Source organism: Herpailurus yagouaroundi, unplaced genomic scaffold (genome assembly GCF_014898765.1).
Source record: "Herpailurus yagouaroundi ecotype Mexico unplaced genomic scaffold, PumYag 387, whole genome shotgun sequence".
NCBI classification, from domain to species: Eukaryota; Metazoa; Chordata; class Mammalia; order Carnivora; family Felidae; genus Herpailurus; species Herpailurus yagouaroundi.
In genome coordinates this window covers 410,282-429,931 of record NW_024412604.1, presented here as the reverse complement: position 1 = coordinate 429,931, position 19,650 = coordinate 410,282, and the positions used below count along the sequence as shown (strand labels likewise).

The following is a 19,650-nucleotide window of genomic DNA, read 5'->3' as shown; positions in this document are numbered from 1 at the left end:
CATCATCCTGGAGTTTCCTGCCAGTCCAGTGCGCTGGGTGTGCGGGAAACACCGAGAGGGTGATGGGCAGGATCAGGCAGGCAGCGGTGGGGTGCACACAGGTAGCACATAGCGCAGCTCCAGAGTTGGGCCCTCTAGGCTGGTTTTGGCATCAAGGTGAAAGGAAAACTCGCTGCCAACGGGAGTGGCCCGTCTTGTGTGCCAGAGTTGACCGTTCCCGTTTAAAATGGAAACTCAGAGTACGAGACCTAAAGGAAGAATGCAGCCTCTCATGTTTTTCCTCTTTTCCCATTAGGTCATTAGAAATTTTCATGAGGAAATGCTTTCTGGGCGTTCAGCAAGTCCTTCGGTTTCACTTGTTCAGTTTCACTTGTTCCTTTTCATTTTATTAAATTCAACAGAAGCAAATGCTTTTACTAACATGAAGTTGTGCAATACTCATTGTAAAACTGTCTTTCTGAAGCCATTCATGTACATGTGTCCAGGGCTGTCTGTACACAGCAATCAACAGCACCTAAAATTCCTTGCCACTTACCGTGACCCAGGCACTGTTCTCAACTCGTATCACGTACTTATTTAATCCTCCCCAAACTCCCAAACTAAGGAGTATTGTTCCCATGTCACAGGTAGGGAACACTGAGGCCGGAGCTTAGGTTTCTTGTCCAAGGTCAGGTACCAGAGTCTTTGGTGGAGCCAGGATTTGAATCCAGGCTGCTGGTCTCTGGGGTTTCCCTGCTGCTCACAAGCCACGTGGGTGTTAGAAAACCCCTTCTGGGCGTCCAGATCGTTTCTTCTTTGTACTTAAGTATTTTGAAAAGCGTGTTTTTATGAAATCAGTAAGGCGATGACTCGCAGAGGAAGCTGGACAGAAAACAGCTTGTAGGATTTGGCAGCGATTGGGCACGTGCCGTGGTGCCCGAGGGTGGGGTGTGATGGCCACTTTCTTCCCTTCTCTGCTTCTGTGCTCCTGCTGCTCCACGCAGTGGTTGTGCGCCATGGTGTCGGGTCTCCTGTGTGCCTGCAGTGTTGGGGTTGCAGGGTAAGGAGGAGCCTCCGCACCCCCCCCCCCAAGAAATGGGCACTTGGGGTCTGATTGCTGCACGTCCAGGAGACGTGTGTAAGTTTGCTAAACTTTCTGATCATAATCTCGGCTCTTTTCGTCTCTTAACCCTGCCGACTCTCCCTGTTGACTCGTGTTAAGCCTGCAGAGCTGTGCACCGCGACAACGGGACCGTGTGGCCCCAGAGTGGGGCCCCCGTGAGGGCAGGGGCCTGCGCAGTCACACTGTATATTGCATGTGGCTGGTCTGTTTCATTTCAGGAGCCTCGGGGTCTGCTCAGAGGAAGACGAAAGGTGGCAAAGTCAGTCCTACTCACTTGCACGCAAGCCAGACTGGTTGGTTGTGTGGGAACCTTGTGGTACCCGGTGGAGGTCTGCCTGGACCCACTCCAGCAGCCGGGATGCCGTGTGTTCAGGTCCAGTTATTGCAGGTAAGACCCAGCGAGCCAGGAGGACACTGGTCGCCAGGAGGACGCTGGCCGGGTGGCAGCCGGGGGCCAGGCTTCAGGCTGCATCTCCCTGGGCCTGCAGCTGTCCAGTGCTCCTTCCTGTCAGGAACTGAGAGACTTCTAACCGCCTCTCGACTTCTAACCATCCCAAGCACTGGATGATCGCTCCGTCACCCCAGCTCCTCCTGTCCTGTCCTGTCTCTCTGTACTTGTCCAAGCTTTCATCCTTACGAGGATCGACGCTTCAGTGTCTGAACTGCCCCCGTGCAGTCTGCGTGCCACACCTCACTTGGAGTTCTGTGAAGTGGGGGTGCCGTGCCCCACTCCTGCCTGAGGCCTCCTAGCAGCCGTAAGGGCTGCCCGAGGCTGGCCAGAGGACGCCTTGTGGTGCCTGACTCCTCACCCTCCCCTGCCTGCCCTTCCCCAGACCTCACTTGTCTTCTCAGTGGGGGGGCGGAAGGGGCTTCCTCAGGCAGCTTGGCGCCCCTGTATGTGGGGGGTGCTCAGTGCGACGGAGGACGTAGCCTTTATGTTTAAGGTGCTTTCCCCCGGGAAAGCTGGCACCGTTGCAGAAAAGGCACTCGTTGCAAAGGGAGGAGCTGCTGTTCAAGAGACACCTGATAGAAGGTGTGAGCTTTGAGGTGGAGAAAACTCACTTTTGATTCTCTGCCTTTCCCTCTCCAGCTAGTGTTGTCTGGGGCAAGCTACTTATGTACGCCGGGCCTCAGTTTTATTGTCTAAGAAGTGGGGATGATGGTGTTGACAGTGGCACCGGCACCAGGAGTTGAGTGGCGGGGCTGTGGGCCAGGCATGCCAATGAAGCTGAAATGGTAGCCAGTGTCCCTTTTCTTACTTGCATGATTAGGGGCCTAGGAGCCTCCCCCTTGCAGGAGACCTGTGCCCTCTTATCCCTTCTCGACGGTGGGCTGGGGCAGAGGGGGGCCTTCCTGTGTAGGGTGAGGTGGCCACTGGAGAGCTGGAGGGGCTGGGAGCCTCCTCCAGAGTTGAGGAACAGCCTAGACTGAGGGGCAGTATTGAGTTGGGGGGAGCTCCAGGGAAAGGGCCTGGGAGCGGGGGACAGCCAGATGGCAGGTGGTATGGGTCTCCAGCTGGGAGCAAGATGAGAGGCTGAGGACCAGGAGGAAGGGCAGGCAGCCCCCTGCCCAGTTCCAGTTACTGCTGGGTCCTCAAGCCTCGCGTGGCTCCCTGTGTTGCCCTGCCTGGAATCTGGGGTGGGTGGGTGTAGCACATTGACGGGGACTCCTCAGGCCAAGGCGAGGAATGTTGCCATGGCTGGTAAATGAAACACATACTGTTGCCTCCCCAGGACGACCCCTCAGGTGAAGCCGTCTCACCATTGGTTCTCAGCCCGCAGCCTTCCGCCTTCCACCCCCTGTTGGCTGTCGATTTGCCTGTCTATGTCCTCCAGGTGTGGATGCCTTACAACTCTTTGGCTTTGTTAGTAAGACTGTCAGAAGCTTCTGGCTTTCTGAGGCTTGTTTTACTGAGGTAGGCGTTGAATGGAGACCCATTGGGTTCATTGCCAGGATCTTTTGCGGCTTTCTGCAAAGATGGGTGAATGACCAAGAAATAAAAGGCTGGTAAGAAAGATCAGATTTGTTCACCATTGTAGCTCCTACTTGTAATGTGAAATTGAATATACTCCTCAAGTATTTTATATTTAGAAATTCTAGTCACTTTTTCTGGGAAACAGCCTGGCCAGTTTTTAACCTGTGGGAAAATAGACCCAGAAAAATTAGTTTGCTTAAGTAAGTGGATAAGCCAATGGGTATAGGCGGCAATAGGTAATTTAGATTTGGCTATACAATAGTGAGAGTATGTAGCTAATCGAACTTCTAACAATTCAGTTTAAATACATGTTTTTAAAATCCACATACACAGTAATTTTAGTTTTCTTGTATTCAAATTGGGCTGTTGAGCATTTTCCTCAATACCAAAATAACTATTGAGTCAAGTGCTGGTATACAGAGGAGCGGTGAGGCCCCAGACTGTCCTTGGAACGTAGTTTGGGAACTTATATTCAGAAAACCTCACAGATGTCAACTCCATTCTGTCTGGTATTCCCACTCATCAGCTGGTTCTTAAAGAAGCCTGGTAGTGTACAAATAACTAGCCAGAAGATGTTCACCATCGCCTTGAATCTAATGCTGTGGGAATATTCTTCAGGCAGGAGGGGGTGGGTTAGGTGGGTGATGGTGTGGCCGGGAGGCCAGAGTCCTGGGCGGCCAGTGATGATGCATGGGGGCAGTTGGGAACTAGGAAGGGTGCGACCCACATACAAAATGGGGAAAAGGGCTATGAGATAAACAAGGACAGTCACATTTATGAGCAAACCTGCAACACAGTATTATTAAGTTCACTTTTCCTTTTTTGTTTATGCTAAAATTCCTTTCTTCGAAGAATATATAATAAGGGGAAAGCAAGACTCGAGAACAGGGAGAGGTGCCCTACCAGCCGGCCCGTGGGTTATGCTGCTGGTTGTGTGTGGCTGCAGGGCTGTGTCCGGGAGGTGGTCCCGCACCTCCCCCCCCCCCCCCCCAGCCCTGCCCCGTCCCTCACTGCTCTGCTTGGTTTTTTCAGGAGGTGCTTCCTGCAGCTGGAGGGGACGCCGAGCCTGAGGATGTGCAGTGTGCAGGGAGCACCATCAATCTGCAGGACCTACAGTGACAGCAGCCCTCTGCCTGGGGACCCGAGGGTGATGCCTCCGGTCTGTGTCCCCCAGGACTCCCATTACGTGCTCTTGCAGGCCTGAGTGAGCCCCCACGTGGTTTCTGCTCAGGAGGCTAGCCGAGTGCTTTGGAGACTTTTGGGCACATTTCTCAAAAATATCTTCCTTACATTTTATCAGGAACCGGTTTGGGGCTGTATTAGCTGAAATTGCCTTATCTGAGCAAAGTGCTTCGTGAGGCAAGGATTGCCTTCAGGGGCAAAAGCACATGCCTTTTCTGTACTTGGCTGTGCACGGACAGCCTTTGTCCAATTTGATCTAAACTGTGGAGCACCTGCTGCATTAAGAAAATAGACTTCTGCAGGCAGTCGGGTGGGGTACAGATTCCCTAGTCAAGTACGACTGTATCCGTAGTAAATCTAAGTGGGGTCTTTCAGCTTCTGTGTTTTAGCATTTGGCCTGAGACAGACCTAGAAACCGTTTTCCCTTTCTCAGCTAACAGGCTGTTTCCCACCCCCTTGGGTGTTTGTAGTTGGGTTGGTTTTGTCACCCTCTGGGGCAGAAGCGGCCCTGTTGTCCCAGCGAAGCCAAATTCAGATCCACGTTTTGGCAGGACCAGGCGGGTGGCTGGCATGAGAAGAAAATGATGGGGGTAAAGTGGAGCACCTGGGGTCCTGTTAGTGAGGCCTCTGCATAGAGCAGATTTGAAGCTCCCGATTCGGGAATGTTAGAGTTAAAACTTCAAAGGTAATTTTTCCGAACTCTGGATTTGGCTATTAATGTTTAACGATAATTCGTCTGCAGCTTCTAAAGTCATGTCCTGAGTCCTACACGTCACATGTAGGACAGGGACAGTGGCGTGTGTGTTTGTTGCTGAGGCCGCACATGTGCATCTACTGTGTCACCGTACGTTTCTACGGAGTACGGTCTGTCTGGCCGGAGAAGGCGAGCTGATAACCTTGCACATATTTATTTGTTTGTTAGCGGGACTGGACACAGGGTCACTCAGAAATGCTGGTTTTCTGCCTTGTGCCTTTGGAAGTGCATGTTTGTTCAGATGCTGTTTGGGTTGTTGGACTTGGAATTGTCCAAACTCTGTTTTGTGTTTCTTCATTACTTGAGTTTCTGGACTTGGGCTATTGAGAATCACCCCAGCATTTGATTATGAGTCCTCTCTCTGTCCTGCTCTGAGGTGCTGTCTGTCCAGGCTGCTGCTCCCTCCAAAGGAACTTGGGCCCCATTTATGAATGGTCTTTACCCACAGAACTCTGTGCTGCGGCACAGACTAAAGTTTTGTGTCCATCTGGCACCTTGGCCTTCAGGTCGCCCAGAAGCCCCTTCTCTCTACGAGGAGCCAGCCCGCCTGCCAGGGTGGCCTTGGGGGCAAAGTGGCCTATTGATCACACTGTGCTGTCCTTCTGATGGGAGGAGGGGGCGGGCCACAGGAATGTTCTCTCAGGGGTGTGTCGCTGGGCCTTTCCCCGGAACGTCCCCCTGTGAATGTCCACCACTGTGAAGTGATTGGTACTGGCTGTCAGTTTTCTGGGCACTAGGTTCCCTGGTGGCAACGGGCCCAATTTCTAGTACAAATGAATAAAAGTTTTTGTATAATCACGCACTGGAGATGTCCCCTGGCTTCATTCACAGAACTGTGTGCATAGCGTCGAGGTCCTGTTTTTCCTTCAGTCAGGAGTAATAACCCTTTTGTCTGCTCAGCCCGCTGCCTCCTTTTCTTGTCCCTGCGTTGGGGCTAGTCCCCCATCACACCTCTGCGTGGAACTGGCCCTTGTTTCTCAAAGCAGCCACCTCGGATGAGGGCAGCAGGGGCTCCTTCCCTCGAGCATTTGTTCAGGCGTCAGGGATTAAAGGGCAGGGCATGGAGGTGGAAAGCAACCTGCCTCCTGCAACAGGTCATCAAGACACCAGAGAGGGAGAGTTTATTTCACACAGGTAAGGGAACACAGCGGGAGGCCCCGGGGGGGGGGGGGGCACGGCAATCCTGCGCCAGCCGCGTCCAGCAGACTGCCCTGCCCTGCCCTGCCCGGGCTTCCTGCTGCTGCCGTTGCTGTGCTGTGGGCAGAGGGGCCGGCCAGCGCCAGAGGGCTAGGTGAAGAACAGCAGCTGCTCCTCCTTGTCCTTATCCATCAGCACGTGCTCAGGCTCCACCTTTATTTTCAGGACTGGGAGCTGGGAGCGACACACCAGCCTCCTGCCTCTCTGCAGAGTAAGACCCCGTGAGCCTGCGCTCCGCGGCCTCGCTGCGCCGGAAGGTGCCGCCTAGACACCCAGACACCGGGCAGCATGCCTCTCGAGGCTGCGGAGCTGAGGCTGGGGGACGCCGTGGAGGTCCCAGCCTCTGCTCAGCCTGTGGGCTCTGGGCCGGAGCTGCCCTTCAGTGCCCCGGGAGTGAGTCCAGCCCGCGTTTATGAAGCCTGTTCCCTGGGGTGCCGGCCCCTAGATATGTGTGTGTGTGTGTGTGTGTGTGTGTATGTATGTGCAGGGATGTACCTCAAAACGGATTGGGAATGCCTGGCTGAACAGAGGGAACCTACTTCCTTTGCACTGGGGATTCAGGAGGAGACCCCCCACCCCAGTGTCTGCCATCCCCACGTGACAGCGTGGAGAGTGCTACCTTTCAGAGAGTGGCCCTTCGGCCTCATCTGTCTGTTGGGGGCTGTATTCAGGCCTGGGCCTGCTTGAGGGAGCATACCTCCTGCTGCTAGGGCCAGAACCTGTTCCCTGTGGGGTGGCCGGGGAACCCCTAGTGACAGAGAATGAGCTGCAGTGATGGGGTCGTGCTGGAGTGTAGGTGGTACGGTGGGACCCTGTGGGGGCTGAGCCAGGAGGGCACAGCCAGGCCAGTCACCAGGAGTGCGTGTGCAAGAGGGCAGGCAGCCCCACGGGAGGACTCGCAGAGGAAGCGGGTCCGGGGGTGGAGGGCAGCCCTGAGGGGTAGCGGGATCGGTGGGCCAGGACCAGGAGACCCTGCTCTACCCCCGCCTTGCTCTGATGGCTCCGTCTTTCCCCCGGGGTCTCAGCAGTAGCTTCTGCAAACGGTGCGAGCCAGGCCCTCAGCCCCTCCCGGCCTCAACCGTGCCTGCCGGTGGGGCCCCTTCCCCAGCAGTGACTCCCCAGGGCCATCATGCCCACCTTCTTCTTGATCTCCGCCTGGGCCCGAGCCTGGGCCCGCTGCAGACGCTCCTCCTGCAGCTGCTTCTGCATCAGCACCTTCTCTTCTCGGAGTCTGGGTACGGGGGGCAGCACAGGACACATCAAAAGACGGGAGGAGCCTGGGAAGGCTGCCAGCTTCCCTTCCTAGCTCCTTGATGCAGCCTTCAGTCAGGCCATGGCCCTCCCTCTGAGAGAACTCCCTACTCCTCTTCACCCTTCCCTGCCAGGCCAGGTTGGCTGCTGCCCCTGCTTTTTGGAGGTCGCAGCTCTGGTCCATCGGCTCCTACCCCTTGGAGGCCCACGTTCCTCGGTCCCCCTCCCTGGTCACTGGTCCACCTCTGTGTGTGCCTCTCTGCTCATCAGACTTTCGCCCGGTGCCTGCTTCTACCAGGGTATGGGACGGGACACAGAGGAAGAGCCCCTTTGCTTGTGGGAGAGGCAGATGGCTCTTTGCAGGTGGCCGTGTCTCAGGGCCCTGCACAGGAGTGAATGAAGCAGGCAGCCCCCCTGGCCAGCGGAGCCACTGGGTCTGTGGGGAGCTCCCTGGGCCTCCCCCTGGAGGATGGGTCCATGCTACCCATGACTGCTAAGTGTTCCTGCCTGCCTCTGCCCCGAAACCGGCCTTCCTCAGCTTCTCCCTGAGTCTGCACCTTCCCTCCCCTGGGTTCTGGCAATGCCAATCTCCCTCTCCGATCCAGCAGGGAAAATGGCCGATGCTGCCCCTTGTCCTCAGGGCAAGGCCATGCTGTCCACACCCTCACTTTGTCTCCTGGGCTCCCTGAGTCCACATCATCTCCCACTCCAGGAGAGGGCCTTCCCTCACTGGGCTGAGTTTGATACCCCCTCTGGAAGACCCCCTGGCTTCGTCTTTGAGGTCAGAGCATCAGGGTCCTCTCTCCCTGGTTCGGGAGCTCTCAGAGGACAGGCCAGCCCGGAGCAGGGGCAGGGGTGTGGAGGGCATCCTCGCCCTCAGGGCCCTCCCTACTTCGTGAGGCGGCCCGGTGGGGCAGGGGCCTGGGCTCTCACCTCATGCGGCGTTCCTTCTCCTTGGCCTTCTCAGCCTGCTCGATCTTGACCTGGGGTACATGCTCTAGGTGTTCGAGCAGCTCATTCAGGTAGTGCTCGATGATGGTGAGCATCTGCACAGTGCCCAGGTTGGACTCCTGCTGGGTGCCAATGCAGTGCCGGTACACGTCCAGCACCTTGCGGTTCAGGCTTTCCAGAAGCTTGTCCTGCAAGGAAGGCAGGCCCGCAGAGGGGTTGCGTGGGCCTCTGTGCACCCCCACTGCACAGCCTGCCAGACCCAGGGCCCCTTGCTGAGACACGGCTGGCCTCCCCGAGCTCTGCCCGGCACACTCAGGACCCCTGGGAGAAACAGCTTGGACACTTGGATTTTTCTAGGCCACAGCTGCCTGACCCCCTTTGCCCTCCTGTGGTCAGCTGGGTCCAGGCTTCCAGCCCCCACGCTGGGACTCACACCTGTGCCTCGGCCTCTACCCCAGCTGCCTTGCTGTGCACGTGGCCTAGTCCCCTCCTCCAGGGAGCCTTCCTGTTCCACCCTTGGACTGACCTCGGCTCTCCACTGGACACTGTCCTGTGAGTTACTTTCTGTGTGGCCTGGGGCAGATGAACCCCTCCCTCTGAGCCCGCTCTGACATTCAGAAACGTAACATCCCCTGCCACATGGATTGGGCGTGAGGATTAAGTGAGGAACAGCCGACAGAAAGGCTCAGGCCAGCAGCCAGTGAGTCTGTCTGGCAGGAGGCCGGTGGCACTGGCCTAGCTTGTCGTGGCATCCTCTCCCTGGCCTGGTGCTGGCACACAGTAGGTGCTCATCAGTAATTTGAATGAAGGAAGGAATTTGAATTAGGAAGCTGGGGCCATGCCCGTGACCCCAGCCGCACTGTCAGGAAGGTCGTGCCACTGCCCGGCACATTCCTGGCCCTCTGTGCCCTCAGAAGACTCTCACTCTTTCAGCCTGGCCTGGGGACATGCCTTCTTCCTCCTGGCAGGCTCGCCTTCTGGACACTTGGTGTGGAAGAAGCAGACGTATTTGTTGAATGGAAGGACAAAGGAATGGAGGAGGTGTGCTGGGGGCAGCTGAGCAGCCAAGGGGCATAAGTACATGGGGTGGCTCCAGTTTGGGGACCAAGGGCCTTCTCCAGCCGGTGCCCCTCAGTCAGGCCTACAGAGCCTGGAAAGTGGCGAGGGGCGTGGCTGCCCCAGAACATTGCAGTGTCTCAGGACTGGCTTTGAGTGCTGGGCACTGGGTGCTCCCGGGGGTGCTCTTGAAGGGACCGGGCCCTAGGCCTGTGGTCGCCCACACTCCCTCCACACCCGCTGACCGCTGACCGCTGACCGGGGGCCTACCTCCTGAGCGCCCTTGTACTCGCCGAAGTGGAACACTCGAGCTTTGAGCTGCAGCTCGGCCACTGTCTCCTCTTCCTTGGCGATGGACGTCCTCAGTGTGTTAACCCACTGCTTCAGCTGGTTGACTTCCCTGTCCCTGGATAGGGGACCAGCAGGGCCCCGCCCACTCAGCACAGCTCTGGGCACTTCACCTCTCAGAGCCCGACCACCCTGCCACTGTCCTGAGGGCTTAGGGGCCATGACTGTGAAGTGTCTGCGTGGCCCAGGGGTCAGAGATGCTGCCGAGATGCAGGGGTAAGATTTAAGGTCTTTAGGGGTGCCTGGGTGGCTCAGTTGGTTATGCGCTGGACTTTGGCTCAGGTTATGATCTCACGGTTCGGGGGTTCAAGCCCCCCATTGGGCTCTGTGCTGACAGTTGGGAACCTGGAGCCTTTTCAGATTCTGTGTGTGTGTCTCTCTCTGCCCCTCCCCCATTCGCACTCTGTCTCGGTCTCTCTCTGTCTCAAAAGTAAATAAACATTAAAAAAATTAAAAAGATTTAAGATCTTTAATGATCAACACTACAAAAAAAAAGTAACAGCTTTATTGAGGTATAATTCACATACCTAGAAAATTCTTTTTTAAATGCTTATTTTGAGAGCATGCGCACAGGTGGGGGAGGGACAGACAGAGGGAGAAGAGAGAACCCCAAGCAGACTCCACGCTCAGCACAGAGCCCGACATGGGGCTTGCTCTCACGAACCAGGAGATCATTACCTGAGCCAAAATCAAGAGTCAGATGCTTAACCGACTGAGCCACTCAGGCACTTCTTTTAAAATGTTCAATTCGGTAGTTGTCAGATTTGCAACTATCGTCATCATCTCATTTTAGAACATTTTCATCACCCGGAGAAACCCAGTCCCCATTAGCAGTCACTCCTTGTTGTCCACTCCTCCTCCCCCCAACCGCGTGTCTCTCCTGGACGTGCCGTAAACCTGGAGCCATACATCAGGGGTCTTTGTGTCTGGCTCCTTCATTCAGCAGAATGTTTTCAAAGTGTGGCGTGTGCCAGAACTCTGTTCTTTGTTATGATTGCGTGACCGTCCCCTATATGGATGGACCACACTGTGTTGAAATAGACATTTGGGGGGGGGGGGGGTCTTACCTTTTGACTCCTGGGAATTATGCTGCTGTGAACACTCACACGTTTTTGTGAGGACTTGTCTACAATTCTCTGGGGCATATATTTAGGAATAGAATTCCAACAATCAAATTTTAAGTGAGATAATAAAGAATAATAAGTAAAGATCTTTCACAGTCATGGCAGACACCGACCATCATGTGTTGGCTGACAGAGGTCTACCCATTGTGGTCAGCTGCATGCAGGTCCCAGTTAGAGCACATGGACACCGGGCCACTCCCAGCAGTGCCTGGGAGGCCCAGAGGGACCCTGCCACCCCCATGATGATTCTGTGGCTGTCTCCCCATTTGTTGATAGGACCCACGGACATTTTCTCAACTCTAAGCAAACAAAGCATCATGGGCTGCTGGCCCTTTGCCTGCTGCAGATCCCACGGCCTGTCACATGCACCAGCACAGGGGTGCAGGCTACACTCCCCTGGCTATGGGGTTGAGTGCCGAGGCCAGGAGCTTGTGAATGTGAGGGCGGTTGAGCTGGTCCGGCCAGACGGACCAGCTGGTGGGTGGCCAGAGAGACCACATGCAGCTCATCCCCATCCACCCACCCAGGTGCTGGTGGGGCTCATGCAGGTCACCTGGGATGACAGCATAAAGCACCTCCTGGGTGTCAGGCCCAATTTCCCTCCAACCCAGAGTGCCCATCGTAGGGATGAGTGCATTTGGGGTCAGTGGTACTCCTCCCAAAGGACACGTGACTGCATTCAGTTTTAACCTTTTTTTTTTTTTTTTAAATACTTCCTTCACTGTCATTGCCTTAACTGCTAAGTGTGATCCTACAGCTGGTACAGTGCTATTTTGCCTTTGCTCTGCGGACATGGTGGTAGGGTTTTCGTTGTTGTTCTATTTCTTATCAGGGTAACTGGCATAAAAAGATACCTTTTCCCAAATAGTTCTCTTGAAATGTAACACTGTTGGGTCACAATCTTTTCTCGGTGAAATCCCACCAACTGACAGGAATGCAGAGGCATAAGGGACCCACTGCTCAGCAGCGGGCCTCAGACCAGTGTGCACGTCACTTGAGTGTTTGTCAGAAGTGCTGATTTTAGGAGCCATTCCAGAGTCTAAAGAGCACTTCACTGTTGGAAGAGTGACCTGGTTTCTTCAACAACTGAACTGCAGGGGGACAAGATGGAAAGGGAACCTATAGATCAAAAGGGATTTAACCAACTGCAGAGTACGATCTTATTTGGATTCTAATTCAAACCAACAGTTTAAAAACTCCAACCAATGGGGCGCCTGGGTGGCGCAGTCGGTTAAGCGTCCAACTTCAGCCAGGTCGCGATCTCGCGATCCGTGAGTTCGAGCCCTGCGTCAGGCTCTGGGCTGATGGCTCAGAGCCTGGAGCCTGTTTCCGATTCTGTGTCTCCCTCTCTCTCTCTGCTCCTCCCCCGTTCATGGTCTGTCTCTCTCTGTCCCAAAAATAAATAAAAACGTTGAAAAAAAATTTTTTAAAAATAAAAAAATAAAAAAAATAAAAAACTCCAACCATTTATGGATCATGGATATTCAGTATTCAGGATTACTGTTTTGTTTTTGTTTTTTTTAGATGTGACGATGGTACTGTGGTTACGATAAAGAGCCCATATCTTTTGAGGGAGATCTACTGGAGTACTTACAGATGAAATGATACGTGCCTGGAATTTGGAATAATATGGGAGGCGGAGAAGTCAGTGGGGTCTAGGGAAAAGGAGATCGGCTATGAGGTGATCAGTATTGAAGCTGGTGATGGGCCCTTGGGGACTCATACTAGTCTCTCCATTTTTGTACATTTATATGTACGAGATTTTCTTTTTCCTTCTTTAAATTTGTTTATTTAGAGAGAGAGTCTGAGCAGGGGAGGGGCAGAGAGAGAGGAGACAGAGGATCCCCTACAGGCTCTGTGCTGTCAGCACAGAGCCTGATGTAGGGCTCAAACTCATGAACTGTGAGATCATGACCTGAGCCGAGATCAAGAGTCAGACGCTCAGCTGGTTGAGCCACCCAGGTGCCCCTGTATGAGATTTCCTTAGTGGTATTGGGCTGAACTGCAGAAGTTATAAAAAGTTTTTTGAAAGATAGCAAGAAAGACGATCCCTTCATAGATACCTGGGGACATATAGCTAGAAAGTTCACTCCACTGGTATTAAAAAAAGAAAAAAAAGCAAACATCGCCAAATATGAATAAGGATCATTCAAAAGAGAAAGTTACCATATTCCTGCAGAAATAGCGGCAAAAAGAACAAAAATAAAATACTTTGAAATAGAGAAAGATGGCAGAGTAGGACCATCAGGAATCTGTGTCCCCACTGGACAGCGATCGCACTGGCAGAATCTGATAAAGCCATTTTGGAACTCTGGAGACTACTAAAGCTTGCAACTTCCAGGGGAAGGCTTGGACGGTAATTGTAATTAATTTTAGTCCAGCACAGCCTTGGCAATTAGAGTGAGCCTTTTTTTAAGGGCCCTGTTCTCCAAAATAACGGGGGATCTCTGCCCTGATCCCCGATTGGTGCTTCTGACCACAGAGGTACAGGCAAATGGGCAGGCAGCCACTGTTTTAACATTCCCTCATTGTCACAAGTCCACTTGACTTCCAGGGGATTTAAAGGACCAGTGCTCTTTTTCCTCCCTCTATTTTTTTTTGCCTTTTCCCCTTTGGAGAGCCAGAAATTAAAGACCAAGGACATGTACAAACAACAGCATATATGGGGAAAATTAGACAGTGACCATGCATGCCCAGGGAAAGTCTCAGAAAAGACTAGGTTTACACCTCAGGGTGATTCTCAACACAGAGACTGCCTACAACATTCAAATAAACAAAAACGGTACACCATGGAGTAAGGAGAAAATCTGATTTCCAGAGTTACCACATTATTAGATTCAAATGTTCAGTGTTCCAACAACAAAATCAAGGCAACAAAAAGTATGGTCCATTCAGTGAGGAAAAAAAAAATAACAGAAAATTTCCTCCCAAATCCCTGATGTTAGACATACCACAAAGACTTCAAAACAACTGTCAAAAAAAGATGCTCAAAGATCTAAAAGAAGATATAGAGAAAGTCAAGAAGATGATGTGCAAATAAAATGAAAGTATCAATAAAGAGATAGGAAACGTAAAAAGAAAAAAATTCTGGACCTGATAAGTAACTGAAATGAAATATTCACTAGAGGGATTCAAAGGCTGCTCTGAGCAGGGAGAAGAATCTGTGATCTTGAAGATCGGACAATGGAAACTATCAAGGCTGGGGAACAGGAAGAAAAAGATTGAAAAAAGCAAACAGAGCCTAAGGAATTAGTGGGACACCATCAAGAGAACTAATATATGCATCATGGACGTCCCAGGAGGAGAAGAGAAAAGGGGGAGGAGAGGATTTGAAGAAATGATGGATGAAAACTCTAAAATTGGATGAAAGACATGAAAGACATCGAAAAAGCCTAAGGGACTCCAATAAGAGGAAATCAGAGAGCCCCACACTGCGAGATTATTATTATTATTTTAATTTATTTATTTTTGAGAGAGTGAGTAGGGGAGGGGCAGAGAGAGAGGGAGACACAGAATCCAAGTAGGCTCTAGGCTCCAAGCTGTCAGCACAGAGACCAACGTGGGGCTCCAACTCATGAACCATGAGATCATGACCTGAGCCGAGGTCAGACACTTAACCAACTGAACCAGGTGCCCCATAAATGTGGGCAATTTTAAAAGCCAGTATAAATTTTATTTATTTATGTATTTATTTATTTATTTACTTACTTACTTACTTACTTATTTAGAGAGGGTGGGGGAGAGGGCCACAGCAGGAGAGAGAGAATCCCAAGTAGGCTCCATGCTCAGTGCAGAGCCCAGTACAGGGCTCAATCCCAGAACCTTAAAATCATGACCTGAACCAAAATCGAGAGTCAGATGCTCAACTGACTGAGCAACCCAGGGGCCCCTAGAAGCCAGTATAAGTTAACACTGGTTTGAAACTGTACTCTTTGTTTTCCAAATGATCTAAGAGACTAATACATTTAAAGAAAACATAATTATTAGTATAAAGGTAGCATTACTATAACTGTTTGGAGTGTAACTCTGAATCTTGTTTTCTACATAATTTAAGAGACTCTTGCATTTTAAAGAATTTTTAGTTTATGTTTTAGAGCACAGGATGTATAGAGATGTAAGTTTGTGACTTCAGCAGCAAAAAGGATGAAGATGGAACTGTAAAGGAGCAGAGGTTTTGTATGTTACTGAAGTTATGGTGGTAGAAATTCAAATTTAGGTTATTAAATGTAATCCCTGTGGTAACCACAAAGAAAATACCTATAGAATATATAAAAAGGAAATGAGAAAGGCATTTAAACATTTCGCTACAAACAATCAACTAAACACAAATAAAACAGTATTGCAGGAGATGGGGGGAAAAACTATAAGGCATATAGTAAACAAAAGGTACAATGACACAAGTACCACCATTTCATCAATTACTTTAAATGTAAATGGATTAAACTCTCTAATCAAAAGACTGAGACTGGCAGAATGGAGAACACATGATTCAACTATATGTTGTCTATAAGAGACTCACTTGAGTTCCAAAGACACAAACCAGTTGAAAGAGAAAGGGCGGGAAAAGATATTCCCTGAAAATAGTAACCAAAACAGAGAATGAGAGTAGCAATACTAATATCAGACATACTTTAAACCAGAAAAGTTTAAAAGAGACAAAGAAGGCATTATATATTAATAAATGTCCACTACACCAAGAAAATATAACAATTATAAACATTTACATGCCTAATGACAGACTATCAAAACATATAAAACAAAAACTGACAGGTGGAAGGGAGAACTAGAATAGTTGGAGACCAATATCCCCCTTGCAATAGTGGAAGAGCAAGCAGACAGAAGATAAGGACTTAAACATTGCAATATACCAACTAGATGTAACAGACATACACAGAAAACTCTACCCAGCAAAGCAACATACACTGTCAAGTGCAAATGGGGTATTTTTCAGGATGTCCCAAATATTAGGGCCACAAATTCAGTTTCAATAGATTTAAAAAGATAGATATCATACAAAGTATCTTTTCTGTTAAAAATCAGATGAAGTTAGAAATTGTTAACGAAAGCAAAACTGGAAAATTTCACAAAGTTGTGGAAATTAAAGAACACTTTTGTAAACAACCAGTGGATCAAAGAAGAAATCATAGGGGTTCCTGGGTGGCTCAGTCGGTTAAGCATCTGACTTTGGCTCAGATCATGATCTCGTGGTTCATGAGTTCGAGCTCCATGTTGGGCTCTGTGCTGACAGCTTAGAGCCTGGAACCTGCTTCAGATTCTGTGTCTCCCTCTCTCTCTTCCCCTCCCCCACTCATGCTCTGTCTCTCTCAAAAATAAAAAGTAAACATTAAGAAAAAAAAAGAAATCATAAGGAAATTAGCCAAAAAAAAAAAAAAAAATAGAGATGAAGAAACCTGGTAACACAACAGGGCAAAACTTATGGGAAACAGCACAATGTATGGTGCTAAGGGGGAGAATTTATGACTATAAAACTTACATTAAAAAAAGAGAAAGATCTCAGACCAACAATCTAACTTTACAACTTAAGGAACTTCTAGAAAAAGGAGAACAAATTCAACCTGACGCCAGCAAAAGGAAGGAATTAATATTAAAAAAAAAAAAAGAAAGGAGAAAAACAAAATAAAGAATAGAAAAACAGTTTTTCAAAAAGAGCAAAAAAATTGACAAACCCTTAACTTAGATGGACTAAGGAAAAAAAGACTGAAGTTACTAAAATGAGAAATGAAAGTGGGAACATCACTACTGATCCTACAGAAATAAGAAGGATCAGTACCATGAATAGCCATGTGCCTCCAAACTGGACAACCAATGAAATAGACAAATTCCTAGAAACACAAAATCTATCAAGACTAAATCATGTAGAAACAGACAATCTGAATAGGCCTATAACTAGTAAGGAGATTGAATCAGTAATCAAAAATCTAATATTAATCCTTTTGAAATTTTTCCAAAAGTTGAAGAAGAGGGAACACCCCTGAATTCATTTTATGAGAGCAGCATAAACATGATACCAAAGCTGGTCAAAGGCACTTACAAGAAAAGAAACTATAGACCAACATCTCTTATGAATATTCATGCACAAAATTTAAAATATTAGCGTACAGAATTCAGCCAAATTTGACAAGGATTATACAACACAAGTGAGGCTTACTCCTAAAATGCTAGGAATCAGGATAATATACCACATTAACAGAATGAAGGAAAAAGACGACATGATCATCTCAGCTGGTGCAGAAAAAGGATTTAACAAAACATTAAAAAACATCAAGATAGGAAAATGGAAACTACCTCCATATAATAAAAGCCATATAAGAAAAGCCCACAGCAAACATCATACTCAGTGGTGAAAGACTGAAAGCTGTTCCTCTAAGATCAATAAGCATGCTAAGGATGCCTGCATTCGCCACTTCTATTCCACATAGTAGTGGAAGTTTTAGCCAGAGCAACTAAGTAAGAAAAAGAAAGAAAAAGCATCCAAGTTGGAAAAGAAGAAATAAAATCATCTGTTTGAAGATGATGTAAATCAGACGATGCAGATGATGTAACAGATGCAGATGATAGAAAACCCTAAAGACTCCACAACAAAGCTGTTAGAATTAAATAATTTAGTGAAGTAGCAGAATCAGTTGCAGTTGTATACACAAATAATGAAAAATCTGAAAAGGAAAACAAAAGCAGTCCCATTTACAATAAAATAGCATCCCAAAGTTAAAGATAGAAATACTATATACCACAAAAATAAATTCAAAATGGATGAAAGACCTAAATGTAAGACAGGAAGCCATCAAAATCCTAGAGGAGAAAACAGGCAGCAACCTCTCTGAGCTCGGTTGCAGCAAGTTCTTATTCATGTCTCTGGAGGCAAGGAAAACAAAAGCAAAAATGAACTATTGGGACCTCATCAAAACAAGAAGCTTCTGCACTGCAAAGGAAACAATCAACAAAACTAAAAGGCAACAAACGGAATGAATGAAGATACTTGCAAATGACATATCAGATAAAGGGTTGGTATCCAAAATCTATAAAGAACGTACCAAACTCAATACCCCAAAATCAAATAATCCAGTGAAGAAATGGGGAGAAGACATGAATAGACATTTCTCCAAAGAAGACATCCAGATGGCCAACTGACACATGAAAAAATGCTCAACATCACTCATCATCAGGGAAATACAATTCAAAACCACAGTGAGAGACCACCTCACACCTGTCTGAATGGCTAACATGAACAACTCAGGCAACAACAGATGTTGGCATGAATGCAGAAAGAGAGGATCTCTTTTGCACTGCTGGTGGGAATGCACACTGGTGCAGCCACTCTGGAAAACAGTATGGAGAGTCCTCAAAAAATTAAAAATAGAACGACCCTATGGCCCAGCAATTGCACTACTAGGTATTTATCAAAGGATACAGGTGTGCTGTTTCAAAGGGGCACATGCATCCCAATGTTTATAGCAGGGCTATCATCAATAGCCAAAGTATGGAAAGAGCCCAAATGTCCATCGATGGGCAAATGGATAAAGAAGATGTAGTATTACTCTGCCATCAAAAAGAATGAAATCTTGCCCTTGGTAACAATGTGGATGGAACTGGAGGGTATTATGCTAGTTGAAATAAGTCAGTAAGAGGAAGACACATATCATATGATTTCACTCATGTGGAATTTGAGAAACACAACAGATGGGCATGGGGGAAGGGGAGGAAAAATAAGGTAAAAACAGGGGCAAACCACAAGAGATTCTTAAATACAGAGAACAAACTGAGGGTTGCTAGGGCAGAGGCAGGTGGGGGGTGGCTTAAATGGGTGATGGGCATTAAGGAGGGCACTCTTCAGGATGAGCACTGGGTGTCAGATGTAAGAGATGAATCCCTGGGTTCTACTCCTGAAGCCAAGACTACACTGTATGTTAGCTAACTTGAATTTAAATAAAAAAGCACCGTAGAAGTAGTGAAAGGCATTTCACTACTCCTACCTGCTAGAGGCAATACAAGAAAAAGAAATACTGTATGTTCCAGCAATTCCACTTTTGGGTATATGCCCAAAGGAATTGAAAACAGTCTTGAAGAAACATTCGTATACCCGTGTTCATGGCAGCATTGTTTGCAATAGCTAAAAATGTAGAAGCAACCCAAGTGTGTATGATGGATGGATGGATGGATAATAAACAGATTGTGGTCTATTATACAAAATGTGGAATATTATATACAACCTTGAAAAGGAAGGAAAATGGATCAACCTTGAGGACATTAAGTGAAGTAAGCCAGTTACGAAAAGTCAAATATTTGTATGATCCCACTTATATGAGGTACTCGGAGTAGTCAAAACCTTTTTGACAGCACAGTGGCTTGCCAGGGGCTGAGGGGCAGGAGAATGGAGAGTTATTGGTTAACAAGTTATTGGTTAACAGTTTTACAAGATGAAAAGAGCTGGGGAGCGGGGGTGGACGGTGGGGATGGCTGCACTACGTAAAGGTACATAAATTTGATGTTATGTGGACTTGACCACATTGAAAAAGGAAACAGAATGAAATAGAGACCCCTTTCACCCCAACGAATTCAAAAGCAATGCTCTGCCAGACCCTGGCTGGCATTTAGGAGCGTGGGAGTAACAGGCAACGCGCACTTAGTTTCCGTTCCTTTATAGGGTACCTGATGTTTCGTTTGTTTTCCTTGTCCGCCTGGGTGTCGCGCC

The 19,650-nt window shown here is 48.9% G+C and overlaps 2 protein-coding genes across 4 annotated transcripts in view; one reads left to right on the top strand and one right to left on the bottom strand.

The window, feature by feature from the left end:
- Window positions 1-5,815, top strand: part of ZXDC (ZXD family zinc finger C) — a gene marked incomplete at its 5' end in the record, with an annotated part of 39,191 nt that extends 33,376 nt beyond the window's left edge. Inside the window, 3 exons of the mRNA XM_040463291.1 lie at window positions 1,321-1,490; window positions 2,836-2,937; window positions 4,110-5,815. Coding sequence (XP_040319225.1) covers window positions 1,321-1,490; window positions 2,836-2,937; window positions 4,110-4,196 — 359 coding nt within the window. The remainder of the gene's footprint in view (window positions 1-1,320; window positions 1,491-2,835; window positions 2,938-4,109) is intronic.
- Window positions 5,816-6,225: 410 nt separating this feature from the next.
- Window positions 6,226-19,650, bottom strand: part of CFAP100 (cilia and flagella associated protein 100) — a 51,390-nt gene continuing 37,965 nt past the window's right edge. For all 3 annotated transcript variants that reach the window (XM_040463264.1, XM_040463262.1, XM_040463263.1), the window contains 4 exons: window positions 9,739-9,874; window positions 8,395-8,600; window positions 7,348-7,441; window positions 6,226-6,414 (listed from right to left, as the gene is read on the bottom strand). In XM_040463264.1, coding sequence (XP_040319198.1) covers window positions 6,301-6,414; window positions 7,348-7,441; window positions 8,395-8,600; window positions 9,739-9,874 — 550 coding nt within the window. In that variant the 3' untranslated portion in view covers window positions 6,226-6,300. The remainder of the gene's footprint in view (window positions 6,415-7,347; window positions 7,442-8,394; window positions 8,601-9,738; window positions 9,875-19,650) is intronic.